Source organism: Brachyistius frenatus, unplaced genomic scaffold (assembly GCF_029030835.1).
Source record: "Brachyistius frenatus isolate BFR_SWC_R1_liver_20210118 unplaced genomic scaffold, ASM2903083v1 Contig_397, whole genome shotgun sequence".
In the NCBI taxonomy this organism is placed as follows: Eukaryota; Metazoa; Chordata; class Actinopteri; family Embiotocidae; genus Brachyistius; species Brachyistius frenatus.
This window is the reverse complement of record NW_027210996.1, coordinates 113,021-125,934: the sequence shown is the minus strand read 5'-3', so window position 1 is coordinate 125,934 and position 12,914 is coordinate 113,021. Positions and strand designations below refer to the sequence as shown.

General features: G+C 46.2%; 2 protein-coding genes across 4 annotated transcripts in view; both read right to left on the bottom strand.

The window, feature by feature from the left end:
- Positions 1 to 5,076, bottom strand: part of necab2 (N-terminal EF-hand calcium binding protein 2) — a 97,374-nt gene extending 92,298 nt beyond the window's left edge. For all 3 annotated transcript variants that reach the window (XM_069724825.1, XM_069724826.1, XM_069724827.1), the window contains exon 1: positions 4,729 to 5,076. In XM_069724825.1, coding sequence (XP_069580926.1) covers positions 4,729 to 5,055 — 327 coding nt within the window. In that variant the 5' untranslated portion in view covers positions 5,056 to 5,076. The remainder of the gene's footprint in view (positions 1 to 4,728) is intronic.
- A 1,173-nt stretch (positions 5,077 to 6,249) lies between these two features.
- Positions 6,250 to 12,914, bottom strand: part of hydin (HYDIN axonemal central pair apparatus protein) — a 64,501-nt gene continuing 57,836 nt past the window's right edge. The window contains exons 85-95 of the mRNA XM_069724824.1: positions 12,124 to 12,276; positions 11,875 to 12,045; positions 11,077 to 11,186; positions 10,777 to 10,999; positions 9,686 to 9,895; positions 9,427 to 9,590; positions 8,482 to 8,632; positions 8,115 to 8,345; positions 7,810 to 8,034; positions 6,859 to 7,140; positions 6,250 to 6,776 (exon numbers count right to left, since the gene is read on the bottom strand). Of these exons, the coding sequence (XP_069580925.1) occupies positions 6,567 to 6,776; positions 6,859 to 7,140; positions 7,810 to 8,034; positions 8,115 to 8,345; positions 8,482 to 8,632; positions 9,427 to 9,590; positions 9,686 to 9,895; positions 10,777 to 10,999; positions 11,077 to 11,186; positions 11,875 to 12,045; positions 12,124 to 12,276 (2,130 nt within the window). The 3' untranslated portion in view covers positions 6,250 to 6,566. The remainder of the gene's footprint in view (positions 6,777 to 6,858; positions 7,141 to 7,809; positions 8,035 to 8,114; positions 8,346 to 8,481; positions 8,633 to 9,426; positions 9,591 to 9,685; positions 9,896 to 10,776; positions 11,000 to 11,076; positions 11,187 to 11,874; positions 12,046 to 12,123; positions 12,277 to 12,914) is intronic.

The window sequence follows — 12,914 nt, the reverse complement described above, 5'->3', positions numbered from 1 at the left end:
ACTTCTACACTGCAGAGCTGAATGGGAACCAATATGTGGAAAAGAGAACAGGACCGAGTATCGAACCCTGAGGAACACCTGAGCAGATATTTGTACTTGGTAGTTTGTCATTTTTTTTTAAATTTAAAATGAAAGATTTCAGGTGTTTTAATATTATTCAGAGATTAAAAGATGTGATATTATCTCGAGATGAAAAATATATATATATATCTATATATATTTGATTGATAATAAGGAATTTTCATTGAAAAATGTTTGTGACATGTATATCAGCCAATATATTGTTATCAGGCTTTTAAAAGACTCAATCAACAATTAAAAGACAACCAAGTAAAGATTTTTTGTCAGTTAAGAAATGTTGAAAACAATGAAATATAATGTTGTATTATCCATTAATTAATTTCAATCCACCTAAATTCTGAACTGTATTCATGTGTGCGTTGGTGGAACCACTGCGAGCCCTGTTTTCATGTTTAGTGCCGGATGTGCATCTTTTCTAGAAGTAGAAACTGTCACAAATTCCTCAGAAGATAGAAGATTGTCCATCAATGTTTGAGTTTGGTCCTTAAGTTATGGATGAACGCTCTAGCAGGCACTTTTTGGAAAAGGGGGGAAAAAAGCAAGAATTTGAAAAATACGCTCTCCTCCAGCAGCTTTTCAACCTTTTGCTCTCTTTACTAAACTCCTCCCACTGGACTAGCACAAGAATACTGTATGCTCATGTTTTAAATCGCAACGTTTTCTCCATCTCTGAAAGCTCTACCAGTCTTGACATGTTTTGTATTACATGGTGTGCTGGTCGTCGGGGATACCGGGACATCTCCCGGTTGTGGCCGTCAAAACAAATCTATCAAGTTTTCACCTGCCCTGGATGTGTCTGTGTGCCTGTCATTCAGGGTGTACATGAGAGGGGTCCGGTCCTGCCGGGTCGCCCAGTACACCCTGACTGCATTCATTGAGACAGACTCTGCTTTTTGATAAGTCTGCCGTCCTTTTTTCTTTTTGGTTTGCTTTCCAGTGTCTTAGTTTTGTTTCCGTGTTGTAGTTGTTGCCGGGACTGGAACGGACGCTTTTTTTTCCACCATCAAGACATGTTTTAAGATCTGGAGGGACGTGCACGCACATCCGCATTTACCAAAAGGAACGTCCTCTTTATGAAATAATCCTTGACTGGCCGGCTAGATTTCCTAAAACCTGAACACGGAGCCAAGAGAAGGTGCAGAAGTCGAGTCATTCAAGAGGTTGTTATGGAATTTTGGCCCAATTATGACGAGAAAAAGAACTTCCTAGCTCGGTTTTAACAGAAGTCAAAACTCCAGCAGAAGTTGTGGCGTGAGGAGACCCAGAGTTCAAAGGTCACACATGCTGGTTTGGGTTTTAAATAGAAGAGGTCGACTAACGTTGGAGAATAAAAACAGAATCCAGAATCCAGAAGGTGAATAACTGGTAATAGAAATGATCAGTCGACCATTCAGTGACTTTTAGCTTTAACTGCTGCAGGACACACACACACACACACACACACACACACACACACACACACACACACACACACACACACACACACACACACACACACACACACAGGGAGTGAAAGTGTGTCTCCACCAGATAAAGTGCAGCGATGTGTGTTACAGCTTGTTAGGACTGAAAAAGTTTATTAATGTCACAGAACAAAGTCAGTGATCTACAACTGATTGATGAGGACTTGCTGTGTGTGTGTGTGTGTGTGTGTGTGTGTGTGTGTGTGTGTGTGTGTGTGTGTGTGTGTGTGTGTGTGTGTGTGTGTGTGTGTGTGTGTGTGTGTGTGTGTGTGTGTGCCACAATGAGCTAATTCACAACTTCAGTGAAAGCCTCTCTCTCCCGACGGAGCCGAAAATGTCACGTCTGCTTCTTTCATCAGTGTTTCAGAGTGTGATATGAAGTGTTCCTGCCAGCGAGCGGCACGATGACGAGGTGGAAGACGGAGGAGGAGACGAGAGAGAAGGAACAGGGAGATGCTAACTAACAAAGCCAACTGCTAACAACTTAATGAGTGTTTTTTAGGCATATTTTCGTGGAAAACTACGATTATGTTGTAGGGATGGGTCTTTTTTTTTACAAAATGAACAACCTTTCATTGACACCTGCAGCGGCTGAGTGAGTGAAGCTGAAAATAAAGACGTTCGACTTTGTACTGACGAGAGGTGAAGATCTGTCAAGTGAATTCTTGACATCAGATTTAAAAACAGAACTGCAGCAGAGTTTTTAAATGTTTTCACTTTAGACTTAACGTGAATGTAAAAAAAAAAAGTATTTTACTGTTTGAATTTTAAAAATTGACATTGAATTAATTATGTTGCTAATCGACAGACAATGAATCAACCACAATTTTGATGAATATTAATTGCTTTGGTTTAATGCAGGCCAATCTCTGTTTCCGGGTCCTCAAATTTGCGATTTTTATACATTTCTTTGAGATACATGTTAGTAATTGAATGAAATACAAAATAAAACAGCAATACGTGAAATAGACACGCTGGTCCACTATAGAAAAACGTGAAGTAGCCCCGCTACAACTCAATAAAACCGCTATCACCTCCTGGGTTTGAACCTTTTCGTCCCGCATGGCAATCTATGACTAATACCACCAAGCAGCAGCTCCTGCCTCCTAATAATGCCCAAAAAAGTCCTTTGTTGCCTCTGTTGGGGACTCAGATCACATTACATGTACATGCCTTTCAAAGCGTGTAACTGTCACGCCTAGACAGGCCAAATCTTGTCTTATCCACGTTTTTTTGCTGTGGTGGACCGGCGTGCCTATTTCACGCTTTGCCGTGACACTGGGTTGCGACTACACCCGAACTGATCTGGAGACTCTTCCACGACAGGTTTATGGCTCCTACAACTATAAATAAGTGGTGCATTCAGGTGCAGACTGCAGTCAAAGTGAAAATCATTAACAGCTGAGACGAGCGACGCTCCAAAATGACAAGCTGCTCTGCATTGTTCTGCTTTCCAGCTGCACCCTGGGGTGCACTCGGCTCCGCAGGAAAAAAGAGCCGGCTCTGTAGCTGCTGGATGCAGACGAGGGGGGAGAAAGGGAGGGGGAGCAAGGGGGGGGGGGCAGAGGGTTCGTTTGTAAAGAGTTGTAACAGAAAACGCAGAGTGAGAGGAAGAGAGTCAACAAAATAAAAGCTGAAGGCAGAGACGCAGGGAGGAAAGTGGGGAAGGGAGGGGAGGGAGAGAGGAGGGGGGGAGGTGGGGAAGGGAGGGGAGAGCTGCTTCCATCTAACCTTATTAAGAATGAATGTGTCTGAGGAGAGAGAGGAGAGAGAAAGAGAGGGGGAGGACAGGAAGGAGATGGAGGAGATGAGGAGAGGAGAAAAGGGAAGGAGAGGAGAGGACAGAGGAGTTCAGAGAGAAAAGGAGCATCGGGGTTGAAATGAAGGAGGCGCAGGCGAGGAGGGAAAACCAGCAGGCCGAGGGTCTAATGAGGGAAACGCTGCCTGCAGGCGCCAGCACACACACAAGCAGTAATAAGGCTGGACTCAATAAATATTGGAAAAATGGCGAAACGATTAACATTTCAAAGTTCAAGCCGGACAACAAAAAAAAAGAAGAGCTGATGTCAGAAGGCACGGCTTGTGTTTTTTCCAGCCGGCCCGTGTCAGTATATGAGAGCTGTCATGTTCAGGGCGTCAGGTCAAGGATGCAACACAAAGGACACGAGCACAAACTTCCAACAAGAGAATTATTCAAATACAAATACAAAAAAAAAAAAAAAAAAGATGAGAAAAATAATCTGCAAACTATTTCAGCACAAATACACAAATACACAAATACACACACACACACACACACACACACACACACACACACACACACACACACACACACACACACACACACACACACACACACAGAATTAGTTTACTAGGGTACTGGGATACATCGGCCCTCTGGTCTACATGATAATTACTTGTATGTTATTCTTCTTTATGGCACTATGAGTGTATTTGGGTCGTGGTCGGGGTCTGCCAGAAGCTGAGCTACTTTCTCCTGTTGTTTTTTTAAATTTTCATTATCAGCCATTAAAAGCAGCATCAGCGGATCTCCAGGGGGGAAACAGGGAGAGGAGCCGCGAGCTGAAGTCACCTAATAGTATCGATGAGCTGACCCAAATCAGCACCGAGCCGCCCGAGTGCCACTTTCAGAGCAGATGGTGATGAAACAAACATCTTCCACTGGGACGGAGGTTCGGTTATAGCTGTGACGCAGAGATCAGTAATAATATAGTTGTAAGATATTCTTAATAATAATTAAAGTAGGTTTGGTGCAGCAGCTGTGCGTCAGGCTTTATTTGGACTGACAGAAATAACATGCAGGCTTAAAGTGAAGCTGCATTTATGAGGTCTGTTTAATGGATAAAGAGAAGAAGTGCAAAAACTGAGTCAAGCTTAAGAAACATTAGTCAATATAATGCAATAAAAGTGCACTACATTTTTGGATGACCCAACAAAGATCAAGAGATGGACGTGCAGGACGAGCTGAGTGTGTATCCAGGCACCGGATGGTCCCCGGTTCAATCCCGGAACCTCACGTGCATTACCAAACCATTCCGTTAACCAGGTAAATCTTGCCTACTCTGCCATGCACGAGCTACAAGCCCATCTGTGAGATCAGTCTCTGTGCGTAAGTGCGCACTGCACCGCTCCCGGGGCTGCCCGCTGCCTCTCCCATACTCACATCCAGTATAACGGAGATGCCTCTCCGCGGCTCCGGGGCGAAGAACTGCTCCTGAGCCACGGCCACCTCCTCCTTGCTGGAGGCGTACTCCCGGCTGGAGATGTTCTTGTTGTCGCTCATTTTGGTGACGATCCAGCGGACGAGCCCGTCAATTCCGCCGGGCTGAGCGCCGCTGTTTCCGGACTGCGCTGCCGTCGCGGACTCGCTGTCCAGACCGGCTACGGGTTTCGGCTGCTCGCGGCTTTCCTGGGCTCGGAGTTTGGCTTGTTCTTTGTTCAGCAGTTTGTGGACTCCGTCCCTACAGTAGCGCGCTGCCTGCTCACACATCCTTTTGCTGCGGAGCGCTCATGCTGCGCTCTAAGGGGGAGAGAGAGGACGCCCCCACCCTCTTACATCACAGCACCCACCCCAAAACACACCCACCCACCCTACATATCCTACAACCCCCCCACCCCACCAATATCTATCTATGTAAAGGAGATATATGCTGATGGGGACTGATATTTAGAAGGTTTGGAGACTTCTACTGACTTATTCTTTATAAGTATATATATATTATGGAGTACAATGCATTGTATTGTATGTATGTACAAACACAGAATTCATTGGGATAGGGAGGTGGGGGGGTGTTGGGAGCACTCAGGTAACATCCATCCATGTTGTAATAAACCCTCTTTAAACTCTCTGGAATAAATCAGCATCACCGCAGGCTTATTGTCCAGAAACGAGCCGAGCTGTAAAGAGAACGGTTAACATCCACTTTGCTTTCTTAACATCTGATCTGAACAAAGACAAAGCTGCATATTTCCTCTTCTTTCAAACAGCCCTGATGCAGCAGGAGTTGGTCTTGTGTGGCTCGCTGCGTCCCAACGGGAGGATCAGAGGATTTTTCCTTCTTTTGCTCGTGGAGTAAAGAGAAGTTGTCATGAACTGTTACTCCAGCTCCTCATTAGAGGTTTACTTGTGTGTGTGTGTGTGGTGACTGATCTAACCTTTGGTAATGAGCGGCTCCCCCAGCTCTGCCCTTTCTGAGAGATAACTAGTCCTTTCCCTGCACCGTGCCCCGAGTCGGACGGCACACGCGGGGCGGTTTTGGACTGACGAACTCCTGCAGGAACAGCTGACACTTTTAACACACAGACATGTGTGTGTGTGTGTGTGTGTGTGTGTGTGTGTGTGTGTGTGTGTGCGCGTGTGTGTGTGTGTGTGTGTGTGTGTGTGTGTGTGTGTGTGTGTGTGTGTGTGTGTGTGTGTGTGTGTGTGTGTGTGTGTGTGTGTGTGTGTGTGTGTGTGTGTGTGTGTGTGTGTGTGTGTGTGTGTGTGTGTGTGTGTGTGTGTGTGTGTGTGTGTGTGTGTGTGTGTGTGTGTGTGTGTGTGTGTGTGTGTGTGTGTGTGTGTGTGTGTGTGCGCGAGATGGACCAACAGGCAGGTTGAATTAATGCACCTGGAGCTCTGGAGTCGGCCGCATCACTTGACATGATTGCCCCCGTGTGGAAATGAGCGTGCAGTGACGGGCGCTGGCCGGGTTTCCTCTGCAGGATTTATTCAGTTAATTATCAACAAATATTTTCACGAACACTTTGGTGACAACTAATCGCCTAAACCACAGAAATACACTTTTTATTTTTGGCATTGCTATTTGACTTCAGGCTTCATATAAATAATGACAAATAACAGAAGTAGAAACAGTAATAAAAAGTACAACTCTGCTTTAAAATTATTTCAAACGGATGCCTGCATGTGTTTACTTTGGCATCTGTGTGTGTGTGTGTGTGTGTGTGTGTGTGTGTGTGTGTGTGTGTGTGTGTGTGTGTGCGTGCGTGCGTGTGTGTGTGTCTTTAAGATGACTTGGGCCGGTAGCCCTTCAGGTAGTAGACCCAGGAGCAGGGCTTGCTGTGGCCATCGGATCGCCGGCTGCAGACGGTCAGCTTGCTGAACCACGGCCCCGGAGAGCCTCCCGCAGGAGCCTCGAAAGAAACCGTGATGTTCTGGCTCTTTTTGGAGGCGATGTTGTCGGCGCCTTTCACGGTGAAGCAGGGGTTGTCGACCTGGGGGGCAGAAATACGGCTCAGGGATATTCCTGCTTTCCTTTAGAGGTGTGTCAGCGGTCGTTCGTTTTGCCGTCGTTACCTGGAAAGAGAAAGCGGTGGTCTGCAAGAAGGCGTTCTTGAAGGGGATGCTGATGCTGATGCCGGTCCTGATACTGAACGGGCCCTGAGCTTTGGGCGGGAGGCAGACGCCGTGTAAAGGGAAGACGTATTCGCCACCGGCTGTCGAGGACAAGCTGAGCTGCCCTCTCGCCTCCCCGAGCCCGTGGGGCTCGAAACAAACCTCCATGCTGACCTCTGACCCCATCTGGGAGCCTGGAGAGGCGCTGACGCTCTTGTCCACGATGAAGTCCGGGCAGTCAGTCTGGAAGGAGAAAAAAAAAAAAATCACTGCGGTTACTCGTTCATGTTTTTGTTTTTTTGTGGCGTCCTGTTTTTTGTTATTTTATTACACTTTCTCTCGGAAAATTTTGCAGTTCAATTTTTTTATGACTGAAAACAGCCTAAAAATACCAAAATCAAATGTCATGAACCACTTAAAATTATTGGGTTATTATTATTTCCAACAGTCTCACTCTCGAGTAAGTCGGCTGCTCCGTTGCCATCTGTGGAAAATCGATGGGAATAAACGGCTCCTGAAATATTCCATACAAACGCAGAAGCTGCTCGTGAGCAGTGATTTTCAGTGCAGAGCTGAACTGTGTTTTGATGGATGTAAAAGTTAACATGTCACTTAATCAGAAGACTGAAGGACGAAGAAACCGCAAGCTTATTCAAGTTTGTTTTTGTGTTGACAAGTACGTGAAACATTTCTATCTATTCAGATGCATTTATGAAGAAGAGATTAAAAGATGGTGAAAATGATTTCTATACTTTTGTAATGAAGGCGGGCGATCACCAAATAAACGTTCACAGTTTGGACGTTAAAATGAAAATGAAAAAGTCCAGGACATGTTGATATATTTTAATGTTTTCTGAGACATTTCATCCCGTCAGAGGAGAAGCGGAAGAGAAAGACCGGATGTGTTCTCACCTTGCAGGTGTAGTCGGTTTTGAAGCGGGAGTAGTTGGTGAACTGGACCAGGACGGACTGGCTGCTGCCCAGCGTCACGCTGAAGTGGACGGTTTTCTCGGGCGGCGCCGGCAGAGCTCTGAGCAGCAGCTCGTAGCGGAAGGAGCCCAGTTCGGTACTGGACAGAATCAGCTGGGCCGTGGACTCGCCGGCTCGCAGAGGCCGGTACTCGAAGCTCAGAACGCCCTGCGGAGACGATCCAGACAGTCAGTGTCCGACGCGGCTGTTTTTCTAAAGCGTGACAGGAGACGGGTGCAGTTTCCCACCTTGGACTGTCCCGGCACGATGTGCTGAGCCGGAGTGCTGATTTCCGGACATTTACACTCGATGGACAGGTTGGTAGCCATGCTCAAAGGGTTCTCCACCTCCACGGTGGCCGAGGTCATCCGGCGCACGGCGGTCAGCAGCTCCACGGTGGACAGGACTACCGAAGACGTGACCGAGAAGCTGACGAGGTAGAACGAGTACTCACCTGTCGCCTCGTTACGAAACGTCACCTGAGGAAAGGAGGTTGATGTGAGAGGACGGCTCGGAAACGTGTGTGTGTGTGTGTGTGTGTGTGTGTGTGTGTGTGTGTGTGTGTGTGTGTGTGTGTGTGTGTGTGTGTGTGTGTGTGTGTGTGTGTGATCACACCTTGGTGTTGTACTGTCCCTCTCTGTACGTAAAGAAAGACATCTTGTAGTCCCTCGTGGACAGCGCGGGGACATCAATGTACTTCAGACCGCCGAGGGACATGGTGGCGTCCGGTTTGTCGGGCTTTAAAGTTTCTATCAGCACACAGAACCTGAGGACACAAAGACGTTCATCTGGAACCAGGAACTATACGAGACCTCGAGGGAATTTCTTCAAAACTGGCGAAAAAATTCACTTGATGAACGATTTTTTTTTTGGGGGGGGGGGAAAGGTCAAAGGTCAAGATCAACGTGACCCCAATTTTACACATTCACGTGAACGTGATATGTCAGGAACGCCTCTCGTCTGTCTGTCCCGTTCTCGTGAGACGCGATATCTCAAGGACACGTTGAGGGAATTTCTTTAAACTTCACAAAAACATTCACTTGGTAACGACGATGTCGATTTTGGTGGTCAGCGGTCAAAGATCAAAGGTCAAGGTCACTGTCCAATCCCGTCGGCCCATGCTTGTGAATGCGATATTACAGGATGGTCTGGAGGGAATTTCTTCAAATTTGTCACAAATGTTGACGATTTTAGTGCCGCATTTAGCAGCTACAGATATATTTTCCTCAGCAGCTGGTTGAGACTAAAACTGAGCTAGAAGAGAGTGAATGCTGGACTTTAATTCACCACAAGGACAGAAAGGTAAAACCCGAATGAACGCTGATGATGCACCATGACTGTTAGACGTGTAACTCGGCAACTGTCTTCTAAAAGTTAATCATGTCATATGAAACGTAATGATGCCTGCAGTTGGTAAACAGATGTCACATGTCAACGTTTTGTTTTTAAAACTTGCTTCCACTTGGCTTTAACTGTCCAACATCAAGTTTCTACAGGTTAAAGAATCATAAAACGTCCACTTGGAGGGTCGCATGCGGTTTAAGAGACGGGGAGTTTTACCGCTGTGGTCTGGAGAGCCAGTTGTGCACGGGGAGCAGCTGTGAGTGCTGAGTTTTGGCAGGCAGCTCGTGCACGATGGTGTCCTCCACCTTGGGAGGATCGGCGGTTCCCTGCAGGGAGTACAGCGTGCCGGCTCCGTCGGGGAAGTAGAGGAAGATCGAACCCTGAGGAAGAAGAAGAAGACGGTGCCGTCGGAGATTAAATAAAATACCAGAATTCAACAAATAAATAAACTGTTTGTGTTTAATTGCTCCTCTACCAGGTGTTTCTTTCCGTCGGCCGTCATGGTCAGAGGTCGGTAGGTGACCTCCAGAGTCTTGTTCTGGTTGGGATCGAGGGTCACGAAGAGCGCGGTGCTCCAATGGTCGCCCTCGATGACGGGTCTGACGCTGCAGCGCTGGCTGGTGGGGTTCAACACGTGCACGCTCTGAGTGTGGGAGCTCCGCACGGGGCAAACAAAATACACCACCTGGAGACGGGAGGAAGGTACGAAGACGACGATCGATTGCGATGTTATTACGAAATCTTGCGAAGAAGATGATGTCAAAGATAAACATGTTGAATTTGTTATATCTGTGAAGCTGACACGGCGAAAACGAATCAGTTCTCTTATCTCAACGTGATTAAATTACAGCTTGCGCTCATTCTGACTGCAGCTGAACATCACAAGTTTTCTAAAGCCTCAGGAGTTTCTCAGCTAATTGAAACCGACCGAGAGTTTTTATAAATCTTTAAATCTGTCAACAGCCGCCGCCTCTTCCAAAAAGCAGCCCGATCAATGCCTCACATTATCTGACGCTGGCCTTTAAACCGGCCCGACAATCGAGGAGCTTTGCCGCTGACGAGGCAGCTTTTAGCTTTTAATGCCCGCTGGAAAAGCCTCAAAACCAATTTACAGATTAGCAATTTGCTTAATTTTCAGAGGTTTTAGTTTCACTGCTTTGTGTTCGGCAATAGATGGACAGGAATTCATCAATGCGTTTGTGAGGCTGCTGTGGAACATCCCTGCTTCTGGTGGTTTTCTATTTGAAAGAAAAAAATAAGTTTGGCCGGGAAATTAAAACCCCGATCTTTTGCCTGAAGGTAGAGCTCTGTGATTGTTACTGTGACACCCTGCTGCTTTTGTAAAAAAGTGAAAGATGAGAATACACTCTCTTACTTGTGATGCTATGGCACGTATAATACTATAACATGACCACTTCTGAATTTGAAAAATAAAATATCTAATTACAAGGACTCCTACTGGGTCACCTGCTGTTCTTAAAATCCAATAATTGGCATCGGATAACCAATCCCAGATAAAGTCTACGTTTCTGACTCGACGCGGCGTCTGTGTAAAACAAGTCGGACCTCTTTGCTGGTGGCGGCGGTGATGCAGGATCCGGTGACGGTGAGCATTATGGGCGAAGACGAGCCCTCCACGAAGCACGGCAGGTTCTCGTATCTCACGTCGTTGCTCAGCTCCACGGGGGCAAAGGTTATTTCAAAGGGAACCTCCATCCCCGGGCAGATGTACCCGTCAGCCGGCACCACGGACAGGTCGGCGGGGAACCGCTCTGTTTTCCAGCGGAACCTGGAGGTGAGGTCGGACGGATGAATGAATAAAAGCAGGACGTGAGATAAAGACATAAAAACAGTCTCTAACCTCACCTGGCACCGATGTCACCGGTGTTCACCATGACGATCCTCTTGGTCGGCTGGCAGCACTGGACCACAGCTCCGAAGGACAGGTGGTTCTGGTCCAGCCGGACCTCCGCACCCTGACGGTTCACAGGACATAGTAACACGTTATACAAATGAACTACATGTCAGTCATTCTAGGAATACTGTCGAAATATACATAACAATCTAGACTTGTTTTAGTTTTTTTTATCCATTTGTGGAAAAGGTTATTATTTTTTAATTTATTTTTAACTTTTTTTTTTTTTTTTTTTTCAGTTTTAGCAACTTAAACAGTCAAAATATGCAATTTGTCCAAATGTTTTTATTTTTTAACAGCACAGGGATCACAAATAGAAATCAAAATGTAAAACAAACAAAACAAAAACAACGAGGGAGGGGATTTGGGGGAGTGTGTGTGTGTGTGTGTGTGTGTGTGTGTGTGTGTGTGTGTGTGTGTGTGTGTGTGTGTGTGTGTGTGTGTGTGTGTGTGTGTGTGCGCGCGTGTTGAGGTTGAAAGGCAGTGATACAGGTATAATTCAGCCCACTTCATTATGTTAATACTACAGTATCATCTTTTAGTAAATATTTGTTTATGGAGAGTTAAGTAATATGTTATTTGTTCCATCTGGTAAATTTCCCTTAGTCGTCACTTTTTCACCACTTAATTGTGAAGCATTTTAGTTGCTGCTGTTGAAAAAAAAGTGATTCTGAGAAGTGTAAGCTTTCTAAGAATAGTAAGAGCAATCGAAGCTGTACATCACAATTGTAAATGCATCTCACATCTACCTGGCAGCAGCCCTGGACGGTCAGCAGGGGGTGTAACGAGCCTGAAAACTCCGCCTGCAGCTCGGCGGTGAAGGGAGGAATGTGCTGACGAGGCGAGAACTGGATCTCCACGTCACAGGAGCCGCCGTTGGATTTCAGTTTCAGCTCCCCGGCTGGACTGAAGGACAGATCCTGGAGGAGACGGCGATGTTCGAGTGGACTTGTGTTTATCACAGAGTGTGTGTGTGTGTGTGTGTGTGTTTTCTCTACCTTCAGGTCCAGCTGTGTACCCGTGTTGAGCATCAGCGTGAAAGAAAGGTCCAAAGTGCAGTGGTTGACCAGAACCACCTGTTTTTTCACTTTCTGACCCAAAGTCAGAGATCCTAGTTTCACCTTCCTCATCCTCGGATCCTTGACCTCCAGCTGGAACAGAATGATGACATCAAATATGTCAGAGTTTAATCACAGACTAGATATAAAAGAGGACGTAGAATCTGGGTCTGAAAAATGGTTCCAATGCAGAAGTGTGTTAAGCTGCAATACCAGCGAGTGCCACTAGAGGTCGGCTCCAAAAAGCCTCCGGCTCCATAGACTCCCATTCAACTTCTCTCATCAAATCCAAAGTGAATAAAATGTGTCCATCAGTTATCTCGGTGTTGTTAGCTAAAGTCACTCCTTCTTATTAGTTTTCTGGAGGTCCATCTGAAAATAATCCCTCATTCATTAGAAAAGAAGATTCAAGAAGACCTGTTTTTGGGGGTGTGTCTGTTTGATTGACAGGCCTGTCAGGTTACAGCTATTGGTGGGCAGGACGTAGTATCGTCAGGTTTCTAATCAATCAGTCAGATCCATCGCTGGCTCCTCCCCCAGCTCATCCAAATATGGTCATTCACAAACCGACGGGTGACGTCACTGTTGGTTGCCGCTTGATTTTAAAACATTTTATAGCCAAACTTTAACGTTTAATAGAGACAGAACCCACTTAAAGAACAGAAGAGCATCTTCCTGAAGCATGAAGGTGATTAATTGGCTTGATTTTCTCTTTGATATTGCATGCTGTT